Source organism: Mustelus asterias, chromosome 13, assembly GCF_964213995.1.
Source record: "Mustelus asterias chromosome 13, sMusAst1.hap1.1, whole genome shotgun sequence".
Lineage (NCBI taxonomy): Eukaryota > Metazoa > Chordata > Chondrichthyes > Carcharhiniformes > Triakidae > Mustelus > Mustelus asterias.
Window position 1 is genome coordinate 26,807,503 of NC_135813.1, and position 20,578 is coordinate 26,828,080.

General features: G+C 40.9%; 1 protein-coding gene across 6 annotated transcripts in view; it reads right to left on the bottom strand.

Annotated features, from left to right (window-relative positions):
* Positions 1–7,153: 7,153 nt before the first annotated feature.
* The window catches only part of rgs3a (regulator of G protein signaling 3a), a 253,454-nt gene continuing 240,029 nt past the window's right edge, over positions 7,154–20,578 (bottom strand). For 4 of the 6 annotated variants that reach the window (XM_078226603.1, XM_078226604.1, XM_078226605.1 and 1 more), the window contains 5 exons: positions 14,834–14,907; positions 10,734–10,835; positions 9,700–9,761; positions 8,714–8,880; positions 7,154–8,578 (listed from right to left, as the gene is read on the bottom strand). In XM_078226603.1, the coding sequence (XP_078082729.1) occupies positions 8,393–8,578; positions 8,714–8,880; positions 9,700–9,761; positions 10,734–10,835; positions 14,834–14,907 (591 nt within the window). In that variant the 3' untranslated portion in view covers positions 7,154–8,392. Of the gene's footprint in view, positions 8,579–8,713; positions 8,881–9,699; positions 9,762–10,733; positions 10,836–11,144; positions 11,649–13,424; positions 13,521–14,833; positions 14,908–20,578 lie in introns of those variants that run through there. The other 2 variants (XM_078226607.1, XM_078226608.1) reach the window with 2 other exon arrangements.

Consider the following 20,578-nt stretch of genomic DNA (forward strand, 5'->3'; position numbering starts at 1 on the left):
ACAGTCCAGGGGGAGGGAAGGTTCCACAAGATGGGGCCATGCGGTCAAACGACCCCGGGGTAATGCATGTTATCGGGTTAAAGACGGGTACGTGTTTTTATTTAAAAATGTATATATGACGGCCACAGACAGGCCTCCAAGGTTCTTTTCCGTAGGGACAATCAGACCTCTCACGGTTCCATGCCCAAGTGAAGGGCATGTCCAGAAACGCATAGTGACCAGGGCCATCAGCGCAGAATTTTGCTCCGACTGGCAGGCCCCTGTCACACTAGGGTCTTCTTTAGGATATGGATTTCTGGGGACACTATCCCTGGGAGGCGCCGCAGGGGTGATCAGTGCCAGTAATAGGAACTTCTTCATATGTGGACTGACCATTTTAGGAAACAACACCCTACAAGCATTAGGCGCAATTGACCAAGAACTCGCAGAACTCAGACTATACACACAACAAACGAGATATGCGGTGGACTATCAGCTAGCCAGACAAGGGGGGGTATGCACCATCATCAAGGAAAAATGCATCACATACGTACACGACAAGACACTAAACATAACAGCAGCCATGTCCGGGATACAAAAGCAATTGGATAACTTTAAACAGGGGTTAACAGGGACTGATGGGTGGTTAGGATGGCTGTTTAACACAGTTTGGGGAGCATATATTATGAAGGGATTAATCCTAGTGGTAGCCATCCTGTTCACACTCTGCCTTGGCCTAACCTGTATTAAAGTGATATGTGCAAATATTACATCAAGAATGCTACCCACTGCCAGTATCCAGATGCAAGAACTTAACAACGACCCAGAAGAGGAGGAACAACGGCAAGGACAACAGCTGTACAAATCACAGTTCCTCTGAAGGTCGTCCATGGGGGGTCAGCCATGAATGGCACCCCCTGGACGAGAGGAGGGACTGAAGGAGGAAATTTTCCAGAAAACCATATTTGTATCATCAAATATATTTTTATTGGACTAATTGGCACCACTCATAACGGGCCAACAATGCAGAGGGGCACCCCCGGATGGATATTCGATCGGGTCTCCCCCTGCACAGCTGAGAGACTCACGAATTTCAGAAACTACGGAAGATCCCTAATCTGCCTAGCAACAGCGCATAGCTGCATTTTAAACTGGCCAAGGAAGATCAAGATCCCTATGAAACGAGACAGAGAGTGGGTTATCAAAACCAAGCTATCACTGAAATATTACCAATTCGGCCAAGGCAGACATAAAAATCTGATAAACTAAGAGATAAGGATAAAAGGTTAAGAATGAAATACCCCAGACACCCAACAGGACAGGATGACATTAACACTCAATCTCACAAGCAGGAAACACAGACACGGAACAATAGGACCAATTTAAATAAGAGGACACATAGAGATAGTAATGGGAAACGCATTTAGACACCGGGGCAGGACCAAGTAATCCCATTAACACGAACACACACCATACAAATGCTAATCCATGAAACTTCCTAGGGACTTTTGAAACTGACAGACCACTTTATACATTGTGTAAAAAAAGGCATAATCAAATGTTCCCGCGCGAATTTTGGATCCCTATAAAGATCCAGAGCTGATGTGATTTAATTGAGATCAACGTGGCCAAGCCACTGTTTCTGAGCTGGCTACGGGGGTCTCCCTAGGATCCTAGTAAATTGTACAATAAAGACACGCTTTGAACCTTGATTTGCGACTCGGCTTCTATTCTGTGCTGGTAAGGGATTTTTCCCTACAACACTGTTTACTAACCTATTGTGATTCATGCATTAGAACACCCAGATTGCTCTGAATCTCAGAGAATTATGCAATCTCTCACCATTTAGATAATGTATTCTTCTGGCCAAAGTGGACAATTTCACATTTTCCCACATTATACTCTGTTTGCCAGATCTTTGTCCACTCACTTAACCGACCTACATCCCTTTGTAGCCTCCTTATGCCCTCTTCAGAACTTCCTTCCCTACCTATTTTTACTCCATCAGCAAATTCAGCAACTGTACCTTGAATCCATTATTTGAACACATGAGTTAACCTTCAAACTCCACATCCGAACCCTTACTAATGTCACGAAAACAGAAAATGTTGGAAAATCTCAGCAGGTCTGACAGCATCTATGGAGAGAGAATAGAGCCAACGTTTCGAGTCTGGAAATCTGTTTTTTCTTTCAGATTCCAGTATCTGCAGTATTTTGCTTTTACCTTACTAAGGTCACCTGCTTTCAGTTCCATAATGTTGCTCCATCTGGTTTCATCCCTGGTTCCTCATCTCCACGTTCAGATCTCCCACTATTCTCCCTCTCGGTCACCCTTCACAAATGGTCATTTGCTCAGAAGGCTGCTGCCTGAGCCAAACACCTTAAACATGCACCCACTGTCTGACTGAGCTCCAATCATCCCCCTTCTCTCAGTGTAATGATTTCAAAATGTTTGATCCTCTTTATATATTCCTCTATGTCTTCGCCCCAACCATCTGGAACCTTCTCTATGGAATTTAAATGAGTTTGAATCTTAAGTAGTTGCCTTCCCGTCTGACACTCAGAAAATCCTACAAAAAGGAGTTTCTAACAGGTAGACTAACTAGGGTCACACAAAGGGTGGTGAACCTTGCGTATTCTTTACCCCTGAGTTCAGTGGATGCTCAGTCGTGAGTGTAGTCAAGGCAGCGGTCAATATAATTTTGGGTAGTATGGAGTCTAAGAAATTGGGGTGATGGAGTTAAGGTAGAAAATCAGCCATGATCTTGTTGAATGATGTGCGGCACAGGCTCGGAGGGCCAGATGGCTTACTCTAGCACCTATTCTTTATGGACTTTAGTGGTGGTTAAGAGGAAATAAATTCACTTCCCTCATGGGGCTAGGAGGCCCAGCAGGCAAGTATTGAGAAAGTAGTGGGAACAAGTGTCCATAGTGGTTAATGCCAGCAGTGTAGTCCCAAAGACTTCGATTCAATACCAAAAGAAGTTTAATGATCTCATATGAATGATCATGGTCAGTGAGTGCATCCTCAAAATGCCAATATCCTACCAACTGTACCACTAGCCTCACACGCTGTTCATTTCACCAGACGCTCTTCATTTGCCTACCAACACTCTGTCAACAACTAACATGCAAATTGTTAATAGTCCCTTGGGAGGGAGGGTGCAGGGGAATCCCTTGTGCTACTGAACTCATGATCAGCTGTGTGTTTCTGAAAGTAGAGTGTTAACCTGAGCAGTAAGGTCAGAAATGACAGGTCTGGTGTTTAATTAGCATTAAATGCCATTAGACTCGTCTGACTCTGCATACTTCACACTGGAAATGGGAAATATGGTACAAGCACCACTAAATAAGCACCTAAATAGGCAATTTTTGAGACAGATGTCTTCTAACTGTTCTTCAATCATTACATGAGCCTGTACACTAAGAAATGTCTTAAATTACTTGCCTTTGTATTCATCAATACCGTGTACGTGAATTTTGCCACTGGTGAACTTGAATTTTCCTGCAGGTAACAAACATGTCTCTTTCAGTATGGGAAAGTTTGTGCATAAATCTGCACATATTCAGTAGGAGGGATGTCATTGGCGGGGGTGGCTTTATAACCAGTTTGACACTGAGCTAAGTGTTGGTGGAATTATCTGCAACTTACATATTTCTTCAATGAACAGATGAATGTGTGGGTTGCAAGGAGTCTTACGTTCAAAAGATTAACTAGGTCTCATTGCCACTATGACCAGAGTTACAACGTACAACTCTTTCATAAAAGAAAATCCTTCAGTTTCATCTTTTAGTAGTAGGTAATTCCTCTGTCATGTGGCATATGCTGCCAACATTTCCAACCATTGGATTCTATGGCAGCTCGTTCTCAAAATGTACATCAAGGATTTGCATTGTGATGAAGGATTATTAACTTCCATGTGCTGTTTTTTCTTGTGATTGAAGCAAAAGGAAAAGTTTAAACTGTAAACCTGTGCTTTTCCCAGTGTAAAAGTGAGAGCAGAAAATATCGATTGTACATCGGGATAAACAGATTTTCATGTTTTACAAACTGTCTGTCATCGGGGCATTTTGCTTGGTTCTATTCAGCCCCTTGTTTCCAATGACCCAGTGGACATAATTTTAAAAAGTGTTGTTGATAAAATTGTCCTCTACGGAGTGTTCATTTCCATCGAAATGTAAAACAGCAGCTGAAACACTGGACAGATGATTTTACACGTTGAGAGAGTTTGAACACCTTGCTTTGTAACCGCTTCTCTTTTATTAAGGTTTCTCCAGTAGTAGAAACAGGTGGTCAACAATTGCGAAAGGATTGCCGAAAAATTATCAACCTTATGTAGTAGAAACATCGGGCTGCACGTATGGGGCGGGGGGGAGGGTGTGGGGGGGGAAGTGGGGTGGTGGGCATTGAGGCAGACTGCTTGCCCCCACTCCGGAAAGCTGGCCAACAACTGACACACTGGGTGGAAGCCTGCCCCGCACTGATAACACACTGCAGGGGCAAACTAAAGTGATTGGGAGTGGGACATCCATCCCTCAGTGCAAGGAAGTCCCACTCTTGACAGTTGCTGGCCTGAATGCCTGGCAACCCTAGTTGTCCCAGCAGCACCAGGGCTCAGTCGTGGGTGCTGCTCGGACTAGAAGGAGCACAGAGAAGATTGTGGCTGGCGCAAAAAGTTAAGTCCATGGTTTTTAGGCTGGTAAGGGATATGATAGTCCCAGGGTGGGCAGAGGGAGGGTGGGGAGTTTTGGAGGGCAGGTAGTGAAGAGAAAATGAGGGTTGACACCTTGGAGGGGTGTCCTCCCTGAACTGTGGTACCTCCCAAAATTAGGTGCACCCCCTGAGCTTTGACAAAGGGTCATCTGGACTCGAAACGTCAGCTCTTTTCTCTCCTTACAGATGTTGCCAGACCTGCTGAGATTTTCCAGCATTTTCTCTTTTGGGTTCAGATTCCAGCATCCGCAGTAATTTGCTTTTATTAGGTGCTCCCCTTTCCTTCTTACCTTTTTGCCACAAAAAAATGGCCTGCCCGCTCACCACATCATGGCATGGGCAGCATATTATCTTAGTCAATAAGCTTGCCAACAAGTCTAATTGACCTTAAATTAATTATTTATATATGGCAGGTGGTGATCAGCTCAGGAAATGGGCAGGAAGGTGATGGGCCAGTTATCCAACGTACTTTACGTACCCTCCTGTTAACAAAGCACCCAGTGGGGTTTGGGGGCGGGGGGGCGCATGCTCCAAAATACAGCCCATCATGACTCTACAATAACTTGCATTGATATAATGACTTTAACTTAGTAAAGCAATTTAAGGTGCTTCATAGAAGCATTACCATACATAATTTGACCCTGAGCCACATTAGGAGATATTGGGGAATAAGTGAGCAAACGTTTGGTTAAACAGGTAAGTTTTAAGGAGTGTCTTAAAGGAGGTAGCAAGATTTGCAGAGGAAATTCTGGAGCTTTAAGCCTGAGGAGCTGAAGGAATGATGGTCAAAACCAGGAATGGGCAAGAGGCCAGGATTGGAGTGTACAGCTGTCGGAGATTACAGAGATAGGGAAGGACAACTCCATGGAGGGATTTGAAAACAAAGAAGAAAATGTTAGAATCAAGGTGTTGTCAAACTGGAAGCTGCTGCAGGTCAGCAAGCAGAGGTGATGAGTGAACAGGACTTGGGGGGAGTTTGGATGCAGGCAACAGCATGTTGAATAAGCTCAGGTTTATTGGGGGGAGGCGGGGTGCTGCATTGGAATAGTCAAGACCAGATGTAATGAAGTCTTGGAGGAGGGCTACAGCAGCAAATGAGTAGAGGTAATGCTGGAGATAGGCAATGTTGCAGGGCGTCATGGTAGCACAGTGGTTAGCACTGCTGCTTCACAGCTCCAGGGACCTGGGTTCGATTCCTGGCTCGGGTCACTGTCTGTGTGGAGTTTGCACATTCTCCTCGTGTCTGCGTGGGTTTCCCCCAGGTGCTCCGGTTTCCTCCCACAGTCCAAAGATGTGCGGGTTAGGTTGATTGGCCAAGGTTAAAAATTGCCCCTTAGAGTTCTGAGATGCGGAGGTTAGAGGGATTAGCGGGTAAATATGTGGGGGTAGGGCCTGGGTGGGATTGTGGTCGGTGCAGACACAATGGGCCGAATGGCCTCCTTCTGCACTGTAGGGTTTCTATGATTTCTATGTGATGTACCCAGTCTTGGTGATGGAAGTTGGAAGCTCAGTTCAGTGTCAGATAGGAAGCCCAGGTTGTAAATAGTCTGGTTCAGTCTTAGATAGTTGGCAGGAAAAGGCATGGAGTCTGTGGTCAGGGAACAGAGTTTGTGGAGGGGACCGAATACAAAGATTTTGATATTCTCACTACTTAATTGGAGAAAGTTTCTGTATATCTAACACTGGGTCTCGGACGAACAACTTGTCAAATCACAGACAGTGGAGAGTTAGAGAGAGATATTGGTGAGGTAGAGATGGTTGTCAAAAGTGTATACTAATACCCTATAGGGAAGGAAACCTGTCTTGCCTAGTCTAGTCTATATTTCATAGAACATGGAATCATAGAACCCCTAAAGTGCAGGAGGAGGCTATTTAGCCCATCCAGTTTGCACTGACTCTCCGACAGATGCTCTGTCCCCATAACCCCACTATTCTCCTAACCTACACATCTTTGGACACTTAAGAGCGATTTAGTATAGCCAATCCACCTAACTTGCACATCTTTGGACTGTGGGAGGAAATTGGAGAACTCGGAGGAAACCCACACAGACACGGGGAGAACATGCAAACTCCACAGTCACCCAAGGCCAAATTGAATCTGGTACCTGGCGCTGAGAGGCAGCAGTGCTAACCACTCCAATCCCCGACGTTCATGGTGGATTCTTAACCACTTTCTGAAATGGCTAGTCCTGTCAAATAGAAGGTGGCCCACCACCACCACCTCGGGGCAAAAAAGGATGGGTAAATACCTGCAGATACTCAAATCCCAAGAATGATTTTTTTAAATTACGATATGACAAGTGTTATAAATGGGATGAGGATCATTGGTTTCCAGTTCTATGAGAATATTATATGATACAGCGTAATAAATCATCTGAGTGAGATTAATTCATTAAGAAACTTAGTAAGTAACGGTAACATCCAGGTATAAACGTGGATAAATCAAGAATGAATAACAAGTGCTCTTTACCAATTGTTTATTTACCAGGACATAAAATGGTCTTTTTCTTGTTTCTTGGAGAAACTGCACTGTAAACAATGGAAATTGACAAAATACATCTTCCTTGAATTCCTTTACAAGCAACTGCAATGAAAGGAAACCATTCCGGCTATGTCCCCCTTGTACATTGAGACGATTCGTATTTACATATTAATTAATCTACTGTCTCATATTAGGATTATTAAACTCAAAATTTGAAAGAAACAATATATATACAGCTGGAATAGCCCCAGCTGCCTGCTGCTGGGGTATATACAGTTAAAGTTAAACATTAACTGGAAATTAACTTTCAGATCTCAACATAATTTGTACAGACTCCAGAAAATATTACAAGTGATAATTAATGAAAGGTAAGGAAATATCTCTGAAATATTGCACTTCAACAAATGAAAGGAAAACAAGGAATATTTCCCATTAGAAATGCATCAAGCATCTGATTATAGTAATAAATAGCTCAGTCCTCCCCTGCACATGACAAAGCTGTTTAATAGATTTCTGTTGCATGAGCACCTAGTACCACCTTAGAACATGGATTCATAAAAGAAAGTAGGAAGTGCCATGATATTATCAGCAGAAATGCCTCTTCAAAGTAGTTTCTCCTAACATATTTGTCACAGTCTCAATTTTCATAAGCCATGAAGAGGCAGAATTTGCAAGCTCAGTCTTTGAGGATGGACAGAAACTCTAAAGTTCTTGAAAGCACAGCTTTTAATGGTGATTTGGTCCTTTATAATTGTCTTATATTATAGTTATTATTGTACCCCACAAAAGAGGGCTCCTGTTGCTGCAGTGGAAGGATACATTGTTCCAGAAAATGAAAGATGGGTACTTTGGCACATGGGAAGTGCAAAATTAACTGTGTCTCTGCCGCGGTTCTGTAGGTCTTCATGCTGTTGTTACACAACAAATATATAAAAGGGTGTCCTAAAACCCACAATATACCAGAAGCAGACAGGAGCTAGGTACTCTAAGCAGGACTCACAATATAACAGTACCTGACTGTTTGTCTTAAAAAAAACTGTCCAAGTCCACTAATCTCACAAGCACCTGACTTCCGTTGCAATCAGATTTCTGATTCAATCCCATTTAAGTGGGTTTCAATTCTGAGATAAACGACAATAGTGATCCTCTCTCTCCAATGATGTAAACACAGCATTTAATTTGCCCCAGGTCCCTGCAAGGAATATCGAGACGTGCATCTACGATGATGCACTCTGTTTCTTCTGATTTATCAAATCCAAGTACAGGTCTGATCTCAGGAACCGTGGATAAGAGTCCTTTTCCATCAAACCATATATCCTTTTCTGAGCAAGATCAAAGCAGGACCGTGACACTTTCTGAAGATTTTCCTTGGTGTGTTCTCTTGTGTAGGAGTCTAAATTAACCTAAAAGAAATCCCAGAAAATAGTTAATTTTATATCCAACCTTCAAAGCATTTCAGTAAAAATGTATGGATATACAGAATTGTTATGATTATTTGAAGCATCATTAATTTTAAAAATCCAAAGAACCGTGCTTACCTCTTTACAGGATTGAATGGCAATATATTCCCCAAAAATCTTCTTGGCCTTTGAAGTCATTTTAGATTGCGACTTGGTTTTTTTGTAATCCTCACACGCCAGCCAGAACTCAAGGTTCTCTTCGCTGAATTCAGTGCGTAAAAAAGCTCGGAAAGCTGCTAAACCATCTGTAAAACAAATTGAAGATATGCAGAAGTTATGATAAATTGAACATGCTCTTTTCATTAATGCAACAGAAAAAATGAGCTTCAGCCTTTGCATATTATCAACCAAATCATCCGTTGATAACATTTTAACAGAAGAGCTACTTCACATCTAATCAAATATCTTTGAAACTACAACGGGAATGGTGCTTAAAGGTTGAACAATCAATGCAATACCAATTATTGGTATTTTTATTGCATGATCACACTTAAATGTAACAATAAAGATGCATCAATGCATACAGTTGAATTTATTTCAAGCAAAACTACTTTACATACAATTCATTCTGCATTGGATATTCATAACAAAAAACTCAAGTAGGCAAATTAAGTGGCTTTTGAAAGAAATATAAGGGCCAGGATTTTATGGCCCCACCATAGCGGGTGTTCGCCCCAGTGCATTGGGCGGGTTATTTAAATTGTCATTTACTTTGGCAGGGCTGTGATATCCCGCCACACAGGAGGGGCTGCAAAATCCTGGCCAAGACGTTGACATATAATATCCACAAGTTATAAGACACAGGACCAGTGAGTCTAAGTTCTACAATATTTATTGATGCTTTTCAGTTTATTCAAAATATTATCACAAATGATTACACTGTGAGCTTTAGTATAGAATATTAAACACTAAAATATCAATAATAAATTTAATAAGATCTACTTCACATCTAATCAAATATCTTTGAAATTACACAGGAAAGGATGCTTAATGGTTATCAATGCAATAACAATCCAATTTCTTGTATGTAATACAGAATTATTAAAACATAAGCAATTGCTTACATTTGTGGATAAGAAGCTTGTCCAAAGACTCTCCCCATTTTAGAGCTTCCTCTGAAGAGGGTCTGCAGGCAAAGGTACAGCAGTTTGTTAATAAGCACATTTCGACAACCTTTTAAAATTGTGTGCTTGACAATTCAATTGGCAGCAAAATTCCCATCATCTGGTTGGCTAGTCCAGTTGTCTTCCCATGTAGAGCTAATCATCAACAGCAACCCTGAAGACATTATGACACAACAGCAAACTTGCTTTTCAGGTTGGTCAGTAATTACTTCAGCTTTAAAGCAACTCAGTTACCAAAGCTGCCCTAGATTTTTGTTCCATCAATTCATCCCCAAAGTGATTTACTGTAATTTACCTATTTTTCCTTCCACCTTTCAAATCTGTGGCTATGTTGTAGGATTTTGTGTATCACAGGGCATGACTACAACACTGTCTCATTGGCATCTATTAGACAGCTAATAGATAAATAAATCTCTTGTGGAGGTTTGCAGGCAAATGCAGATTTTCCTAGGCATGTTTCCAGTACTCCTAACAACATGCTGTCATGTGCAGAACCACATTTTCCTAGGTGAGCTACAGAGCTGTCTTTGTATACTGCATGTGTAGCAGTATGCGCATATTCTGCTTTTAGATAGCACAGCTAATATACCTCTTCAGAAAAATTACTTCAAGACAGACTCGGTGCTCACAAAACCCAACACTGCCTGGTTAGATTCCAGAAAGTTGATAGGTTAATTGATTGTAAGTTCAGCTTTCCTATCAGGTTCTGTTCACTGATAAAGTGAGACTGAATGATCACTGGATAATAAATATAATCATTATTCTTCACTTTTCTCTTTGAAAAGGTGCTTCAAATTTACAATGCAGTTAATGCATTTCACCATTATTGACTAATAGATCCTCTGACCCTGTTACTTGGCCTTTGAAATTACATATAAATCAAAATGCAAAATGATTACATTTTACCAGCCAAAATGGTCTGACAAAAAGCAAGGTTTTAACTTAAAATGTAGAAACAAAAATTCAAGACCTACTTCACAGTTTTAATGACTTTATCGAGTTTTGTTGCATTGCTGCCTGCACCAGATTCATTCCGCCGTCGTAAAAATCCCAAACGGTTTTTCATATCTTTGGCCCTAAGGAAAAAAATCAGACAAAATACACTGGTAAATGTTGAGAAACTATTTATTTGAGAATGATATATTGTTGACTAAGTAGAAAAACATATTTATTGGATCAATACTGTACACAGAGACATGACCTGCCACTGAAGCAAAACATTCTCATTTACTAACTAAAATAAGTTAAGTCCCCACACTTCAAATCTTATCCACTAATCTGCTGCAACTTTTACACTAGGATAATACCGAAAGATTTTGTTTCACACAAAACATTTGTATCTTTCTTCTATCTTCAAAACTTAGGCAAGTTCATGCTCAACTTACTCTTTCATGGTGTGCCGTCGATGCAAGCCCCCACCAGGACTTGTACGCTGAAGCAAACTTAAAAGCATTTCTGAATGAAACTCATGTGGTTGTGGCTTTGACAGATCTCTGAAAAATGGCATCTTTCTGAATCGACTTGTTCAGACTAGTTTTGAAGATATCTCCCTTCTCTTAATTGAACACACATTTGATTCACGATGGCTTCTCAAGAATGTGGTTATTAAGCTCTGTTCAGTCTCCTCAAATATTACAGTAAGTTTTCTTTTGTCCCTATAGTCTCAGGGTCTTCAGACAACTTTGTGATCCATGAAAATCCCCTAACTTTAATAATCCCCTGGCCTGCAGAGGAGCTAACATTTGGACTGTGCAGTGAGCAGCATGGATTCCTTTCTATGCTGAAATTGCCGTCTGGCTCATGATATTTGCTTTCAGGAAGTGGGAGTGACTGCCCTGTATGCCCACGTTTTTGAAAGGAGTGTAGGCTTGACTCAGAGTTGTGTCAGTGTCTGCCTGCCTACTTCTGGTGAATAAAGTACACTTACAACTGAAATGCTCAAACAGGAAACAAACGGTGGCTATTTATGTCTACGCCTTTAACTGGTTACTATAGCAACAAATCAAATAGCTTTTTGGCGGGAGCTTGCAATTGTAAGACTACTGGGATTTTTAAAAAAAGTGAAAATACAAATCAATATCAAAATGATCCTGACTACAAATTGTTGACAATTGGTAAAATGTCAAATAATAGGTTCAAAAACAGAAATGGGTGCTTCTTGCTTCTACTCCGTGCCATGAGAGAAATGAGTGAAAAAGAGTTTTGCAAAAAAAGGTTTGAAAGAATGGTAAAGCTAAATAGAACTGCATCAGCTTCTGAAAACTTATTTAAACCTGGATTTGAAAACAAGATGTTGAAATGATAACTGAATTAAACAGTTTATAAGCAAAGATTTATCCAGTGCTGTGGAAAAATTCTGATAAACCTAAAATCTAATTATTTTTCACAAACTCATTTTTATAAGAAATCACATGATTTTTTTTGCTATGTTCTTTATACAAAAGTTCAATGTCCCTTGAGTGGGTAACACACCACCCATCAGCTGATGGATCACTGACCACACTACATTCTGCTGTTTATGTTATCCCGTGGTTGATGGTGTGAGTGGCACAAAAGGGAAGTGATTGGTGCTTCAATTTACAGTGCAACGGAGAACTGTTTAAAAGCTAACAAGATATCCAACTCAGATTTCTTGATGTACAGCTTTCTCCACTCCTTATTGATATTTAAACTCTTCACCTGAAAGGAATTTATGAACATTATGTCTTTAACAACATTTTATCTGTATTCAGTTCACTGATCCATTCATAGCATCTGACTATGCAATTCTAATCTTAATATCCAAAGTACATTGATAGCACAAGAATTATGAATTGAATCCTCATCCCAAGTTTTCAATCTTTTAATTGAGTTTGTAGATCCTTTTTTAAAAAAGGATCAATGACAAATGCTTCATCTTCTTATACATCAGTTGCAGGATTCTTATTTTTAAAAATCCAATCAATCCATCTTCCATCACTTAAAGACATAATAGCCTAAAACTTCATAAATCTATCAATAATGCTCTGTAAGGGAAGGACAAGTTGCCTTAGGTTTCTAGGAAAGGGTTTCTGGCATCATAGTATTCAAACACAACAAATATACATTGATAATATACAAATGCAGATGGCTGCAAATTCAGCAGGTAAACAACAGCAATAAATAGCAAAATAGTGAGAACAAACTGCAATAAAACATTACAGTGGGATAACAGTATAAGAATGACTGGCACAGTGCATTCGGTCATGTTTCTCAAAGTTCTGCTGAGACATGATCCTTCAACAACTGCTCAGCTGTAATTTAATATATTTAGAAATAAAATGAGCTCCTTGCCATTTAAGCTAAGCCCTAAAGGCAAGCATATATAAACATGATCTGTCCCATGACCATTGCCATGAAGCTCAAACTACAAAAACTAAATCTCTGTTGCAGAATTCAGCAGAATGTAATTGTATTTCTAGCTGCAAGGATTAACTGGCCATAAAATTACATCTCACAGACATTTAATCTTAGCATTTCTGTAATAATAGTAAATGTTTAAGGACTACAGAATTTCAAATTGTATCCCAGGCATTTTTAACACTAGAAATCCATTAAAGGCAACAAATACCAAAAATTCATTAAAATTAACCAAGCTCCCACAATTAACTTTTACCACAGAAAATAAAGTTTTCTTAGGATCCTACCTTTCCAAATATTTTTCTGAAAAGTCAACCATTGTGTGTAGCATTTGGATAACTCTATCTGTGAGTAGTGCACGACTGCAGTGTTTTGAGACGGATCGTTATATTGATGCTCTCCCAGGAAGGCAGATTAAGTAGCAAGTGTGGGCTGGATAAAGGCCAACTCATGAACCAATCAGACTACACTATTCAATTTAAGGCTTTATGGGGGGGAATTGTAATTATTTCTACCAAAAACATAAGACAACCACCCCTTTTGTACATTAGCTTCAATTACTGAGACTTTTCATACTCTTTAATCGCTTTTCTTCTAATCTACGCAGGGCATGAGTAAAGTCAAACAATAGATATTTTTTGAGCTCACTGCAAATGCATGTCCACGGCTGGTTGTTGTGCTCTTGGTTCCACCTTCTGGTGCACCCGGGTATTTCACACTGGACTGTTTCTCAACCTCTTTGAATAATTATTTCAATTTCTACTAGGCAGTAAAGGTAATTTTGTTATTTTAAGAATCGTTTTTCAGTTTGAACCAATAATCCTATACCATGAATTTTCTAACAAATACAAATGACAAAAAATATAAATTTGAACTACTGTAATGGATTATGGAATATTATTAGTTTTAAACCTGGTTATTATATTTCATGGGTTTACATTTGTAAGGAGGTCCATATCGGAGAAAGGAAGCATCTAAATTCAAAATCATGCAAAGTCAAATCTGTATATACTTCCACGGCTACAGCCATATAAATTAATATGAAAATATTTTTAACCTGTATAATTGGAATTGTTTTCAAAAAAACATTTTTATTTCTGCACTTGATTGTTTCAGACTATTAGCCCATATCTGTCTGGGCTCCATCCCCTCATCATTATTGACTGGAAACAGCTGCATCTTTAACTCCTGCCCATCTGTGTTGTTTTAATGTGGCAGGGTCTCAGGATCATGTTTCATCCTTCCTGCCCCCAATCTGAACCTTCTGTCCATCAGTGCTTGTAATGAAACCAAAAATCACTAAGATGTATTTACTTCTGCCGCTGCTGCAGGATCCATCACTGTATGTGTTGGCTATTCTTCCTCAAATAATCAAAGAAAAATATCTGGAAAGGTAGGATCCTAATCAAATCTAAGCATTACTGAACATTTAACAGAAACATTTTAAATCTAACTGAAACAGTAAGGAGAAAGTCTGTTCCTACAACTCACTCTTTGAATAGTGCAATCCTTCTGGAGCAGAAAGAACCCAGAAAAAGTAAGCCAACTAATTAAAATCAGTAATTATTAATCTCCTGTTAAGATGGGGAATAATGTTGTAAAATTGAAATGAGAAGTAAAATGTTTTTTCCAAACTAACAAAAATAAATGAAGAACTTATTACAGCAACCTTCATAAAATACAGGATCAAACTTACAAATTCTTTGTCTTTTTCTTCTTGGAGCCGTCATCAGTTTCATCAATGCTACAGTCTGAATCTCCTCCAGAAAGCTGGTGAGGAAATAGTAAAAAGACGGTCTGCATCATTACGAGATTTCCTTATCCTCTTTTATATTTATTCCAGGTTTATTGTTGCTTATTTTACATTTCCTTTGCTCACATACTCTTAAATAACGTAATTGCTAGACTCAAGCCAGCACTGTGATGCAGCATGCATGGACTTTACATACAGAAATCAGTATTTGTCCACAGGTTTAAAAACATTATTTGGATAACCAGGATTGCTGGCTTTTAAGTACTCAGAGAGAGCGTTCGTGAAAACTCAAACAGTGTTTGGCTTGGTTATTTAAGCTGTATGCTTTTTCTACCTCAAATCACTGTAACCACTCGTTCTTACTTATCTTGAACACTCTTAACAAAATAGTAATGTACTGGATTGCATATGATTGGCTGTGAGATAGTGGGAAGCTCCAATTCCATCCAATGGTGCAAGTACGTGAATTCTCAACTTTAATTTTCTATTAGTTTGTTCTGCAATGCAGGCAGAATGAACTTAATAGAAAATAATCAAAGCCACAATTGTTGCCAGAATAATTAACATGGACCTAATTAAAAGTTAAATAGCACTTTGGAAAGAAACTAATTTCAGCTCCACCGCAAGAAAGGAACATAACTTCTCTCAGAAATTCCATCAATTGCCATCATTTCCTATTTATAGAAGGAAGCATAAATAGAAAGTATGTGTTCACTAAAAATGACCTCAAAAACAGAATTCCAATTTGGCATCTCCTTTATGTTATCCAACTTAAGCTAACTTACAGCTACAGCTAAAGGAGTAAAATGTTTCGTCACCTCGATATATCTTTAACTAATTGTGCATGTGCATAGATGAATCAGAAATGGAATGACCATGGGGTAAATGTTCCGATCCCGCCCGCCATGGGAATTGTCATGGGCAGGATGGACAGTTTAATAGTCTATTAAAAGTTGACTGCACCCACTTTTTTGTATTCAAATGGGCAGGCTTGCCAAATTGCTCTCTTAAGGAAAAACAAAAATTGTAGATGTTGGAAATCTGGCACAAAAACAGAAAATGCTCGAAATAGTCCGCAGAGTCAACAAACATCTGCGAGAGAACAGATGGCATAGAAATCCAATGGTGCTTGGAATCAGTATACCCTGAGCATTGTGCACACTGATTCCAAGTGACTAAAGCAGCAAATGATATTTGTGCTGGTGTGCAACTAGTTCATAGATCATAGAATAGGATCCCTACTGTGTAGGAGGCGGCCATTTGGCCCATTGAGTTTGCACCGACTACAATCCCATCCAGGCCCTATTCCTGTAACCTCACATATTTACCCTGCTAATCCCCCTGACACTAGGGTCAATTTAGCATGGCCAATCAACCTAATCCTCACATCTTTGGACTGTGGGAGGAAACCGGGAGCACCCGGCGGAAACTCACGCAGACATAGGGAGAATTGCAGACTCCACACAGACAGTGACCCAAGCCGGGAATCGAACCCGGGTCCCTGGCGCTGTGATGCAGTAGTGCTAACCACTGTGCCACCGTGCTACCCCATGTGCCGCCCCTAGTTCTCCCACACCATGCTATTAGCTGCACACTGTAAGGAGGGGGCAATCCTTAACAGTCGTGATTCTGTGGGCAGCACTCTTACTTTTGAATCGAAAGGTTTCAGGTCCCATTCCATGACTTGAACACAAAAATCTATGCTGAATAAAACTTGAATGTATATAGTGCCTTTCACAACTGCCTGATGCCCCAAGGTGCTTTAAAGCAAATGAAGTACTTTTGAAATGTCATTACTAAAGAAAATTGAAAATGCAGCAGTCAGTTTTCACAGAGCAAGTTCTCACAAATCGCAATGTGGTAATAACCAGATAACCTGTTTTTGTGGTGTTGATTGGGGATAATACTGACCAAGACACCTTCTTCAGAGTCGTGTTATGGAATCTTTTACCCTCGCCTAAGAGACTGAATGGGCTCGGCCTAATGTTTTACTTTTAAGGCAAGATTTTTTTGATATTGAATGTCTGCAGCACAACGTAATGAAAGTCAGTGTCTCTAAAATGCTTCCTGGCGTTTTAAACATTTCGATTGAGGAAATGGTTAAAGGAAGAACTGAGAGACCACCATGGCGTTCCAATGCTTCTTTGGAGACTGCACAGGCAGCAGACTTGAGGATGGACACTCTCTTCCGCAAAGGGAGCAGAAATTCTTCGGTATCAACTCATAAAACTGTAGAGCATGTCACTGCCAAGAACACTGGACCTGAACATGGCTGCATTACCACAGGAAATACAGTGACTTTATGAGAATTAATTAAGAACACTGCTCTCATCTGTGGGGAGGTGAGGGACAAATCTTTGAAAATCACGCATTCAGACAGTTCTCTGTTACAACCTCACCTCCTAGCAATCTTGTCAGAGACAGGGTGAGACCAACAGCTAACTGCCCAACAATGGTGGGTAATCAGCCTAAATTAGGTTCCCACCCACCAGACAAACTGGTGATGCTACCAGGATCTCACTGGCAGCAGATGGACTTCCTGTCGAGGCTGAAGCCAGTAGGTGACTGGAGGTGGTCTTCAGGGGACCAGCAAGGCCTCATCTAACTCCGCGTCACTCCATCCCTTGAACTGTAGGTGCCAGAAGCTACAGCTGCTACCATTGATTACCCTTAGGAGAGTTCTCTGTCCACAATGATGGCCTGGCAGCTTATTTTAAGCTTTTGCTTTGCAAGCTTTGAGACAATTCCATCTTGAGATGCCCTCTCAGTTCCCCACAACGTCCATGAGGAAATCACTGAATGATCTCCCTGTGGGGCTCATTGAGTACGAGTTCCCCTGGTAACAGGTAGAGGCCTGCCCAGCTGGAACTCATTACTTGAGCCTTTCATAGGGCAGATCCAGGATTGAAGGCAGGGACTAGTGTGTGTATACACCACAGTAGTGGTTTTGCTCCGCGTTCTGTAATAAGCCATGTCCCTCTCCTGTCGGGCTTCCTGAGTCAACCACCTACAGTAGTAATGCCCATCTCTCTAGCTGGGCCACCTGGCCACCTAGAGCACTCCCAATGGTCCTCTCATCTGTGCAGCCAGGCTGCTGTCCTGAATTGGATGAGCCTCCAGAAGGCAGCCTCTTAACTGTCCAGTTCCCATAAGATTGAATATGTGGCAGATCTCAAAAAACAATCAGAGTTGGAATCTGGAAATTATCCTGATCATTGATGGAAACTAAGACAGTCAGAATCCCCACTACTCTCTGTTCACAGTTGCACCATTACGGCCTTTATTAATAAGATAACTGACAGAAATGACTGGACTTCGATCTTCTACAGTTATTGCAACACACTCCATTGCACCTCATTTTCACACATCCTTTACTTTTTCACATCTCACAAATTGAGCCACATGCTTCAAAACACCTGACAACACTTTAACGCTACATTTTTCTGCAGGGTCCGGTAAAAGGAACTAATGACAACAGGCTTGTACTGGAAGTGGAAGCTGCCACTAGCAGGCCTTTTGTCCCATTAAAGTGTGTTGCCACCATTGGCAGTGGCAGCATCATGGTTTAGGCTGCGAGACTTTTCATATCCAATCCTTTCGTTCCCTTTTGAATTCTCTCTCCCCTTCCCAATACTAAATTATACACTGCAGATGTTTTCACCATCTGCTTCTCTCTGTGTACTCCCTTCAACTGCAGGCTAACTCTTGTCTCAGACTGTGGCTATGGGAGCACAAATCACTGCTAAGGTACCTTGGATTGCTGCCATGCCAATATACACAGGGGCTTTCAAAGTGTCACAGAGATCCTGCACTAGCTTCTTGGCAAAGCAATGTGCATTCTGTTTGAGGAGAGTGGTCAGAAGGCTTTCAACAAGGTCTCACGTAACAGACTATTTTGTTAAGCTAAAGCACATGGGATTGCAGGTAATGTCTTGAGATGGCTAAAAGGCTGGTTAGCGGCTAGGAAGCAAAGAGTTGGCATAAATGGGTATTTTTCTGATTGGCAGTCAGTGACTAGTGGGGTTCAGCAGGGATCTGTGCTAGGACCCCAACTGTTCACATTATGCATTAATGATTTGGAAGAGGGAATTCCAAATTTGCAGATGATACAAAGTTAGGTGGGAGGGTGAGCTGTGAGGAGGATGCAGAGATGCTTCAGTGTGATTTGGACAGGCTGAGTGTGTGAGCATCTGCATGGCAAATGCAGTATAATGTGGATAAATGTGAGGTTATCCACTTTGGTAGCAATAGTAGGAAGACAGATTATTACTTGAATGGGTGTAAAGTAAGAGAGGTGGATACTCAACAAAACCTTGGAGTCCTCGTGCATCAGTTGCTGAAAGTAAGCGCACAGGTACAGCAGGCAGTAAAGAAGGCAAATGGTATGTTGGCCCTCATAGCGAGAGGATTTGAGTATAGGGATAGGGATGTTTTGCTGCAATTGCATTGGTGAGGCCACACCTGGAGTATCGTGTGCAATTTTTGTGTCCTTATCTGAGGAAGGATGTCCTTGTGATAGAGGGAGTATAGTGAAGGTTTACCAGGCTGATTCCTGGGATGGCAGGTCTGTCATATGAGGAGAGACTAAGTCAGTTAAGATTATATTCACTGGAGTTTAGAAGGGTGAGAGGGGATTTCATAGAAATGTATAAAATTCTACAGGGTAGATTCGGAGAGAATGTTCCCAATGGTGGGGGAGTCCAGAACTAGGGGTCATAGTTTGAAGATAAGGGGTAAACCTTTTAGAACTGAAGTGAGGAGAAATTTCTTCACCCAGAGGGTGGTTAATGTGTGGAATTCACTACCACAGAGAATGTAGTTGAGGCCAAAATGTTGACTGATTTCAAGAAGAAATTACATATAGATCTTGGGGCTAAAGGGGTGAAGGGATATGGGAGGAAGAGGGATCAGGATATTGAATTCAATGATCAGCCATGAACAAGATGAATGGCGGAGCAGGCTTGAAGGGCCGAATGGCCTACTTCTGCTTCTAGTTTCTATGTTCCATAGAAGAGGGCACCTGCTGTGCTCTTTCAGGGAATCATCATGCCAGCTCCTCAAACAGTGACCTTCCTCGTGTCACATAACCAGTTGCTCTAGCCCATAGTGAAATAATGCAGTTTGCAACCAGCCACTCCAGACACATTGGGCGGGATTTTTCGGCCCCACTCCGGCAAGACCGGAAATTCCCACCTGACCAAGGTCAACGGAGATTTCAATTGTTGGACTCTCACCAGTGCTGATTCTGTGCCGTGCGAAGTGGGAGAGTTCCAGCCACTGCTGCTCGAGGTTATCCACTATGACCAGGGAAACTCAGCAGCTTTCTATATTGCAAGCTACAGCCAAGGGAATTACATTTTTAGGAGCAAATGGAAAGGGAATGGGCACACACATGTAAGACAGATACACAGCGCACATGGAAACAAGGATCCAAGTTGGTGCAAGTCTCATCAGTATTTGGTGTAAATCGACTTTTATTGTCCAAGTGATTTATTGATGTGTGCAACAACAGTGCAAAGGACAAAACTTTGTATAAGATGGTAGCTATTATGTGATTTATGTAAATTTTTAAACTTGAGGTACTTTATTTGCTAGTTAAATGTGAGAAACAAAATTCAGGTAGTATTTGCAAAAGTTGAAAATGGGTTAAATTTATGTTGAAATTAGAACAAGCAGTCCTCCCACAAC